This window comes from Plectropomus leopardus, chromosome 6, assembly GCF_026936395.1.
Source record: "Plectropomus leopardus strain MGB_pleo_1.0 chromosome 6, ASM2693639v1, whole genome shotgun sequence".
Classification (NCBI taxonomy): Eukaryota; Metazoa; Chordata; class Actinopteri; order Perciformes; family Serranidae; genus Plectropomus; species Plectropomus leopardus.
In genome coordinates, this window is record NC_142181.1 from 10,215,158 (window position 1) to 10,225,576 (window position 10,419).

Sequence of the window (10,419 nt, forward strand, 5' to 3'; positions counted from 1 at the left end):
ATGCAATAGGTCCACATCCAGACTACACGTGTGATTGTTTGGCGTTCACACACAGCCATCTAGCAGGAGCCACCCAGAGGGGGGCATTCCTGTCTTTTGTTTAAGGAGGAAGAGGAAACCTGTCAGGAAAAGATTGTGTGGAGCAGGAAGCTCTCATGGTTAGAGAGCCCTTCCTCTCTTTTAGCGAGGGTGAATGCAGCCAAGCAGCCAGTCATTTACACCCAAGGATTCAATTATGATTACATTAATTGTCACAACTCATTGCTTTGTTACAAACATCCAGGCTGGGACGTTAATCTCAGCCTGCAGCGTGGCTTTCATCCCCAATACATAACAAAATGATCACTGGGAGCCTTGAATGACGGGATTTAAGTGACTATATGCAGCCTGACATTTTTTTTTGTCTGGCCAACGTTTACACTCTTCCCAAAACTCACACCACACCCAGCCGCCACAAACCCGCCACTTTAAATTTCCAAAAGAAAACACTTTTTAGCAACAGTAAGAGCAAACTCAGAAGCTGCATTGTTACAGAGCTTACACTTGTTAACCGGAGGACACAAACTGAATGCATCGCGGGGTGAACTAATAGGGACTTGCCATTCAACATCTGGTGGCTGCAGCCATAATGCATCTGGAATTTGACTGTCGGGGGCCAGTAGCCAAAGTTAATGTAGACCAGCGCTCTTGACTACCAACATACCGTTTCAAAATAGTTGTGTAACTATAAAAAGGAGTAAGCCAAGGTATCATTGTGAAGCTTGTGGCTTTGAAGTGTTGCAAACTGAGCAGTTACCGCACGAAGTTACCAAATGACAGCTTTCCTTAACACAAAACTCTCTGTGCGGCGGAGCGAGGGAAGTTACAATAACCAACAGCAACAAAGATAGAGATTATTTATTGTGTAAATTCCAAACCATCACACTTTTTTGACCCACGACGGGATCTCCGGACCGAGCCGGGCGATGTGCCACACCGCTGTTGCGCAGCTCGACACATCGTATCCAGCGGTACATCCACTCATGGGCTATTGCTCAATCCCCGCTGCCCACACTAAACCAAACCGTTGAACTCGTGGATAACTTATACGAAAGTAAAATTTGTATTGTGTTGTCTGAAATAAATAGCCACTCCTTTTGCCTTTCCAGACGTGCGTAATTGTGCGCTTGGTCCACAAAATCCAAAGCGTGACTCTGATTTCGCCTTGAATCCACACCGTTGCGTGTCCTCACAACCAGGCAGTTTATTGAAAAAAAAGAGTGAATACTTTCAAAGAAAGGAGAAAAAGAAGGAAATCTGGTTACCGCTTTTAGACCGAGAGAAAAAAGCCGCTCATCGTCGTCAGATTGGAGGTCCCAGCTCACAGACCGACACACAGGAGCATTTCAACCCATTGCTTAAAAAAAGGAGGCGCAACTCCGAAAAAGCAGTCTCCCACAAAACTCATACACCCCGTTCTCCACCCTTACCTTAATAGTTCCGTCCATTTTGCGCAATTTTCAGCGGACCCCGACAATATCCCAAACATGACACGCTCCTGAATTAATTCCAGCCCCCGGTATGTGGCGGAGAGAAAGAGACACTTTTACCGGATTGAGTTTTTTCTTTCCTCTAAATTTGGGAAGTGAAGTCACCACTGTTGAGAAGGTTGAGAAGGAAGCTGTGTGTCACCGAAAGCCCTGCCTTCAAAAAAGCAGGATACTGTCCCAGCGAGATAAGCAGGGAAAACAATTGAGTGTTCGCTCCGCTGTTATGTTTTTCTGCTCGGAAATATTTACAGGATGACTGCCTGCGTTGTGCACAGCCATTGCTGTGTAGCCTGCTGTAGAATAGGCTGCTGTGTTTTGCTTTCCCAGTAGTGTCACAGATGGCGTGGAAGAGTTTACTATTTACCCGACTTATGAATTATTTCTGCACATATTTAACTGCGACTTTTTGGGGAATGAGCTTTACTTTCGTTATGTTATGTGATCCAATGTTTTAGAGAGCTTTTGGTTCACGCCTACACACTTCAGCCTTGCATTTGGCCATGCCTCCATCCCTCTTTAAATCTCTGTTTTATCCTATATTTCATAGTGAAAGTGATACATGGAATAAAGTTTATCTTTGAGTGTGGACAGATGTTTCTCCCGTACTCGCTGATGGAGCTCTAAATCAGAACAGGAGAGCATCCTGAACACCTATAGCAGGAGCTGTTGCAACCTTGTCTTTTTTGTTACAGCTCTCTGTGAAGTTTTCCTGAGACACCATTAATAAAACCCAAGCATTCACCGCACTACAGTCTGAGGGTCTGCACTACACGTGTGCGTCTGCTGCTCAGCGCGGGGCTGAATGGATGAAATGCAGCCTGCGTCAACAAAGGCGCATTTTAGAAGGGGGCAAAAATGTCGGATTATTATTATTGTTCTATTATTGATGTTATTATCGACTTTGCTTTTGTTAACAAATGGTTTCGCCCTATTTCCCTGAGCCTAAAAAAGAGAAATAAAGAAATCCCCTAATCCCCACCCCCACATAGGTATTTTTTTCTTCTCGTCTGCCCTATGAAATTGCCCTCATCAATTCAGGCATAATTTCAGTGCAGATGGAGCCAGCGCTGAACGCGAGCAGACCAATGCCACTGCAAAAAAAGACGTCTATTTTCTCAACACAGTCTGCATTTCAGTGCTATCTTTCACTGAAGACAAATTAAACAAATAACAAGCAGATGAGAAGAGTAAATCAAATCAAGAGATTTTTAACTAACTTGAGAAGGCTGACTTAGTTGATCAATTCATCAGTATCAAGACATTAATTTGATAAGAAATAACTCTGCTTAGCACCAAAGGGAACGTTTCTCTCCACATTACCAGTTTTTATAATACATAAAAATATAATTAAAATGAAATGGTGCTGGTCATAGGTGTAGACTTTTTATTTTTTTATTTTTATGCATCAAATGTATGCAAAAAAATTACCCAAATGCGTGTTTGGCACTCAAAATCTTCTGGAGACGTGTTAAAACAAAACCTATGCCCATGGTGATGATGAATATTTTTTGCAGTGTTGGGGTTCTAAAGAGTGGCCAAACGCAGCAAACACTGACAGCAGGGCCGGCCTGTCTGCTTTCGACTTGGGGGTCTGGTGGGGCCGAGGGCCCCCACCCTTGGGACCACCACATCTGGATCCTGCTAAGGGTCAAGGCTTCTCCTGCCTGAGGCCAGTTCAGACTCGTGTAATTAAGGGAGACACCTTGTTTAACTCTTCAGTGACTGGTTTGGTTTCTTTTACATTCCAGAGTCTTAGGTTTTCATAAAGGCAAAGCATTTTATTTTAGGGGTACTAGTGATAAAGTGGCCAATTAAAGAGGTGTTTAAGACATGACCTCGAGTTGATGATTCACCATACAGGACTTTATAACCAGTAGTAACAGATCTCTTTCTTTAAGTTGTATACCGTGATGTGCTTAATGGCATGGGGGTCCATTAATAAAATCCAAGCTCCACCCCACTCAAGTTCAAAATTAGATTCACTTGTATAAATAATTTAATTTCAGTGTTATAAAATACTGCAACAAACTTCCAGGATTCTTTTAAATTGACACAAAACCCCCTTGTTTTCCTGAGAAGTCTGATTTTCTAATCAAACAACATCTCGCCAACAGCTCGCCGCACACAGGATCTCTCCCTCTCTGTATTAAAATACCTGCCATCCCACTCACAGAGCTTATTAGGAAGACTGGGGGTCCAGGACCTACCAAGACCATAATGAATACAGCGGTAACAAACATTTTGGAAGGCCAATAAACAGATGCAAGTTGGTTTACACAGTGAACCACAGAACATCTGGCTTGACGCTGGAACTAGACAGCCAGACATTTCTTCCTTACACCACGAGCCAGTAGCTCCTCTGTCTCTCCGCTGGGGCAACAAGCCAAAGGTGGGCGGACACTATACAGGGTTTATGTTCAGCAGCATTTCAATTCTTAGGCCCAGCCTTTCTTTCATAGCTTATACGAAGATATATTGAGATTTAGTTTATGGAGACTTTGGTTCTAATGAGAGAAAGTGAAGCCTAACAAGTGAAAACAATCTGTCAAAAGGGGAATATAAAGGGAGACATAAACTTTTAGAGGCTTCTGTAATCAGGCACATTTTTGTTAACAGTGTGTTGAGTATATGCCAAGTTGCTGACCTAAAACAAGTCAACATGCATGTGGAATTTTTCTCTTTTCTTGCACTCTCTAAAAGTTCACTTTCTGACAAGTTGATTTTACTTTTAAAAATCTGCAAACTGACTGCCTTGAAAAATGTAAGTAAATGTAACTATGAGTCTTAATTTATGTTTACATTAAATCTAATACTTCAGTTTACTTAAAATGTAGTTATATTTACTTACTTTTGTGAAGCTGTTGCAACTTAAAAATGACAAGTTTAATTAAATAAATCTTTTTAAGTTTTAGCAACTTCAGTAAACTAAGTTGACTTTGATATAAATCTGTATTCTGCTGGTTACAAAATAGTCAATCATAGTTTTTTTTTTCTTAAACATGTTAACAAAGCAGAACTTACAGATCTCTGAACATGGTTTACTGAAGTTGCTAACACCTGGAAAGAACAAGGTAATTGACTGCATCTATTTTTTGTAAACTTAACAATTTGATATAATGTAAATGTAAATTGAGATTAATAGTTATATTTACTTTCATTTTTTGAGGCAGTCGGGTTCCAAGATTATTTTAAGTAAGATAAATGTGCCAGATTTTACAGCGTGGGTACCTCATTTGATCAGTGCTGGTGTGGGAGATTACAGTACTGAGTTTTGTGAGAAACTTTTTGGTGGAGTGTTATTCCAAAGGAAGAAATAGTACCATCAAGCCTGCTAACTTCATTGTTTATTAGACAGCAGACTTGTATCCACATCCCTCCTCTCCGGCTAAAAGACAGCCTGAGTCAAAATACTGAGGGCAAAAAGTGGAGTCTGCAGCACCATAAGCACGAACTGTCTGGCCCCTCGCTCTAGGCCATAATTAATTTGAGATTTATTTTTATTGGAGAGTTCCAGTCTCGCCTGGCCTTAACCAAACAAAACCAAATGTTGGGCCGTGGATTCGCTTGAATGAGGAATATTTCTTTAAATTTTTGTATTGAGGCGTGCCACATTCTGACCAATATCTCCCTGAATGCGAGTGAGCCAGTGAGTGTAGCACGCAAAAAAGCACGCTAACCCTGAATCCGGGCAATGAAAAATAATAACATCATTATTGGAATCACAAGAAACAAATATGCTAGGTTGCCTTTCCAAAACAAATCAAATCAGATATGATATGCAAAAGCTTAACTCCTTCCATGCTCAAATCCCCTAACCTGTTTGTCCCTCCTGTCTTTTTGAGGGAGCAGAAAGACTCATTCAAAAGCATATTTTCTCCTCAAACATTCCACTATTCAACTCTCTCACAACAAATCAGGAATTGTCCTGAGCCCTGAAACGCCGAGTCTCTCTGCAGTGGCACAAACGCTGTGGCTGGATGAAAAGAGCCCTTATTCAAAGGGCAAATAAGTCTTCAAAACATTAGCAAGCCCCCTTGGAAAAATACCTTGATTATGAAGATATTACCATAGCCCGCCTCTGCACAATGGCTCATTTTAATGAGACACAATCCGAGCAGTCACCCCTCAGCAGATTCTTATTATGATGGATGTGAGCAAACGCCATGCAGCCAAAATTAACTGAGAGAAAAAAACACATTGAACTTGACATTTCACATTGTGTAGTCATATACGGTTTTATATAAAATATTTAATGGTTCCAGTGCCCGTGATATGTAGCAGTTGCAGGTATTCACGCTGCGCCATATGTGACGCGATGGAGCTTTTTTTTAAATGTGAAAACCAGATGTGCGCTGTTTGCTTTATTTACATTCTCAGGACTGAAGCAGAGAGAGAGAGAAAGAGAGAGACAGAGAGAGAGATTCATGACGTCAAGCATAATAATGAGCCATAGCAGCAGTATTTTTGGAGACAAAGAAATCGGCAGAAGTCGAATTGATCTTGACACTTCAGTTAACCACAACAGAGCAACATTTCAACAAGTGACTGTGCAGCGCAAACATGCAGACACTTTCAAATAGAGCGGAAAAAAACTCGCAACTAAATGCAATAAGCCTGACAACTGTGTAAAGCCACAGGTGTTAAACATATAATTGTGCAATAAGAAAGTTTTAATATTTCTCATAAAATAATCACAAATGCGCTGTGTAAACAATTAATTTCCACATTTTCTTATGGAAATAATTGAATATAATCCTCACAGCTTGACTACTTAAACACTCAGAGTAAGACGCTTGGGGAGATATGACATCACAATCTGAATAAAAAAAAAAAAAATGAAAGGACCCCCAGTTTGTCCCTCCAACATTACCTGATCGAAGAGACGGTGGTGTCTTACCTTGACGTAAGACGACGTGTCAGGGACAGTTTGAAACATGTCTACTTGACAGACAGGCCCAAGGGTGCTCAGTGTCCAATGGGCCCTGAGAAGAGGAGAATAATAATAATAATTATTATTATTATTATTATATTTATAAAATCATTATTATTTTTAATTATTATTAGCCTATTGTTGTTGTTGTTTAATGCAGTATTTCATTTGTACATATTATTGTAATGGTTATCTAAAGTTTCAGTCGAAAAATACCTCACAGTTACATTGTTATGTTGTCATCAAGCCATAATTTGCACCTGACAGCTCAGTGCTGTACAGCAAACATCCACGGGGTTTTGTGAACTTCCACATATGGGTTACCACTTCCACCAAAATAAAGAGAAAGTCAAATTTGCTTAAAGCCCCCCCTCCCCGGCGCACTGCACACATAATCCTTTGAGAGGCTGCATTTTTTTCTCCAGAGTATTCAGAGGTATCACATATGGCTAGGTTTTAATTACTGCTCTCCATATATTAACACCACCAATTTATACACCACTAACCTACTGGCAACATGGATGATTGACTCCAAGTCGCCCAATAGGAGCTGGGCAGCAAGGAGAAGAAGAAGAGGGCCCCATCCCAACCCCCATCACGTTTTCCCCTAAAGCTTACCACATATTGAAACACTTTTCGCTTTAATAAGTGCAGCTTACAAAGTCTAGGGTGAAAGGGCACTTAGAGGACGGTGTCTTCAGCCCTTCCCTCCCTGCGCAATTATAAGGAAGGCAGTGGCGTATACCATCACGAGTGGCTGTTATATAGACTGTGTGATAAAGCAAATGAACGTATATGGACCTCTATATTGGCATTCACTGAGGTTCAACATATCTTAACAAGGCCTATGGGACATCATTCTCCTGCTCAGTAGCATGTGTGCTCTGACCTGTCAGAATTACAAATATACAATCATGAACCCACTCTGCGTTTGAGCGTAATTAGCGGCGGATGCAGTTTACGCGTCCTTGTGATCGAAAGCCAATGCCTGACAGGGGGAATTCAACGAAAAAGAAGGGGAAAATGAAACATTAAAATAACTCAGGCAGACTTATACCTTCCTACACACAATCAGGGGCTTAATAGCGCTCCAATTTTTCTTTTCTTTTTTTTTTCACAGCACAATTTCACGTTTCTGCTGAAGCTTTTTTGCGCATTGAATTCCTTCTCTCATGATAAATTAGCCAAGAAAGAGGGGGGTTATATATGAACGTGGCACGGTTTAAACACTTGTAGAGAACCAATGTTTTTTTTTTTTGTCTTCTCGGCTCCTGCAGGCAAACGCAGGGCTCGCCTCATAAAGTTCCCCAAATGCATCCAATTTATACGCGGTAGAAAGCACATAGGATACCCGCATCTGCAGCCAATTAGACAGAGGAGAACTGGTGAATAACGGCGTGAACCTCCCTCCGAGACAGCCCCGTGGGCCGGGACCCCTCTAGTGTTACATTTTAAGCATCTTACCTTGCTGTTATCCATCATAAACGAGAGCCAACTGATTTTCAGCTAATACGCATTGCATTCTTTCCCCTTACCTATAGACTGAAGCCCCAAAAGTGAGACTGCAAAGAGGGGAACTGACAAAAGTTCGGTGTTTTTCGATTTTCAAAACTCATATTTAACTTGAATACAACAAAACTTTGAAGTCTGATACAATGAGACAAACGTAATACAAAGATGGATGCATTGGAGTCGCTCCGAAACGTCCACACTTTTAAATTTGACTGAAGTGCAATCTTTTCACAACGTGACTGCGCATCAATAATACCAATAAAACAAGTGCAAATGATCCATCGTCCTTCTGCATGCACACCTACGCTAGAGACTTTGCTCGAGCAGGATTTTCAACAAACAATGATTATTTCTTTTCACTCACCTGTCGTTTTTGCGTCGGTCGTTTGATCTTTGTTTTTTTACGATCTAATCACTCCTCCGTCAATTCTCAATAATTAGTCCCGTACAAGCAAAGCCGTTTTTCCAATGATGATGACAGTGAGTTATTTTGAAAGGGGCTGAAAAGGAGCGCCCGGTGTATGAATGGAAATGTTGCTGAGATGGTGGAGAGCCGCGACCAATGAGCAGCGAGAGAAAACCTCCCCTTGCCTGCCGTGTGAGGCCACTGAACCATGAAATAAGGGGAAAGCAGAGAGAGAAAGAGCGTCATAAATCTACTTTATAAAGTCTTTTTGGTATTGGACATCCCACGAAAAATATAAAAAAGAAATTTTGTTTGGGTTTTTTTATTCTCTGATTTTTTAAAAAATAGCTATTAACATGAATTTGTGGTTAAGTCTGCACAACCCTGCAAATTCTGGAGCAGCGGTGGTTGCGTGTGGGAAAACTACTCTGTGTACAGTGAGAGAACTTCAAAAGTGCACAAACATCATTGCAAAACATTTTTTTTCTCCCAAGAAATATGATTCTCTCACCTTCCTTCCGCAAATTAAGATGTAGACAAGGTGTGTTCATTAATGGATTTAGTCCTCTATTATGCAGCAGAACATTTTATCTGATAAATCTGCAAACTAATGGAATATCAATGCTGGATCAAGCTTGATGCTGGATGTTTCTGACAAAAAATGAAGAAGAATTTGCTTGATTATCACACCTCTACGCTGCAAAATAATCCATAAACCTTGAGTTAGGCTGCTGATAAATACACACAATTTTTCTGACTTTAAATCACTTCAATACATCTTAATAGTCAGCCATAAGCAGTATCCACTCAGTCTGTCTTTGCAATATTCATTCATGTTCCTGTCTGTCCTCATGGTGACAGTTCCCGCAGGAATACCACCAGCAGCACGAGTTCCTCTGTCTTTTCCTGCTCAGTTGACCCCACTCACTTCACTAACTTCATTTCCTTCACATTGCTGCCCTCATCTTCGACCAAGAGTCCCCCCCCAAAGGATGTGGGGCAATTCACGGTGAGGAAAGTCGCCCAACCATAGCATTTTATAGCCTCATCAAGGTCGCTATTTCACGCAGAGCAACCAAAGTGAAACAGAGAAGTAGGCCTGGAACTTTTTTTCCCCTTTGCATTGGAGAACCTATGCAGAAGATGAGTTTGAGATGTGAGATCTACACTGCTGTAATTTAGGCCTATTTCATGTGCTCATTGCAGCAATAATCCAACATAAAATTATGCATTTTTATGCACATGATTACTTTGTAACATGTGATACTTTCTGCCTAATAGTGAGGTAATTATGAAAAAAAATGCCTGGAAACGTTTGTAAGAAATACAGAAACTACACTCCATAATGTAGAGCAATCATTTATAAAAACAATACTACCCTAGGATGAAATATTATACTGACTGACCTCACATTTTTTTACAGTGTTGGGGGTCATCTGGTAAAAAGGTCGTCTTTCATCAGCGGCTAGACCTTCTGTTTGTGGCACCGCTTCCTAATGCAATGATTAAAAACAACAACACTGATAATCATGTTCCCAGCATGAAACAATGGACGGAAATCCCAACATCCGTTTTACTGAAAAATGGCATTCATGCGCCTGCTGTGTTGCCTTCCTCAGGATGCAGTAGAAGAAGTTTTCTAACACATTTGAACAGCAACTATTAAATTCCACCCAAAGAAAAAAAAAAGAAAAGAAATATATTATGTAGTCTGATATAAATTGATACTCATATTAATATTAACAAGGAATTAGCTGTTTCAATGGGTCACAGGGAAAGTGAAGTGTCCCCATTTAACTGAATAAGAACTCACTCTTTGCCATCAGCACTGATCACATTACATATTAAGTTGAATCATATATCAGTGGGTTGAATTCAGAGTAAAATGAAAACAGGGATTGTTATTTATTAGCATGTTTGGATACAGCTGTTTTAAAATTGCCACAGTGGCTACAGTACTAGAAATACACTAACTTTATTAATATTTTCATTTAATTATAAGCACTTGTTAACCTCAAAGCAGCAAGCATAGTGACATTTAA

The 10,419-nt window shown here is 40.5% G+C and overlaps 1 protein-coding gene across 6 annotated transcripts in view; it reads right to left on the reverse strand.

Annotated features, from left to right (window-relative positions):
- Nucleotides 1–8,506, reverse strand: part of fli1 (Fli-1 proto-oncogene, ETS transcription factor) — a 36,825-nt gene extending 28,319 nt beyond the window's left edge. For 2 of the 6 annotated variants that reach the window (XM_042486134.2, XM_042486133.2), the window contains exon 1: nucleotides 1,470–1,629. In XM_042486134.2, coding sequence (XP_042342068.1) covers nucleotides 1,470–1,487 — 18 coding nt within the window. In that variant the 5' untranslated portion in view covers nucleotides 1,488–1,629. The other 4 variants (XM_042486131.2, XM_042486129.2, XM_042486132.2 and 1 more) reach the window with 4 other exon arrangements.
- Between the last annotated feature and the right edge of the window lie 1,913 nt (nucleotides 8,507–10,419).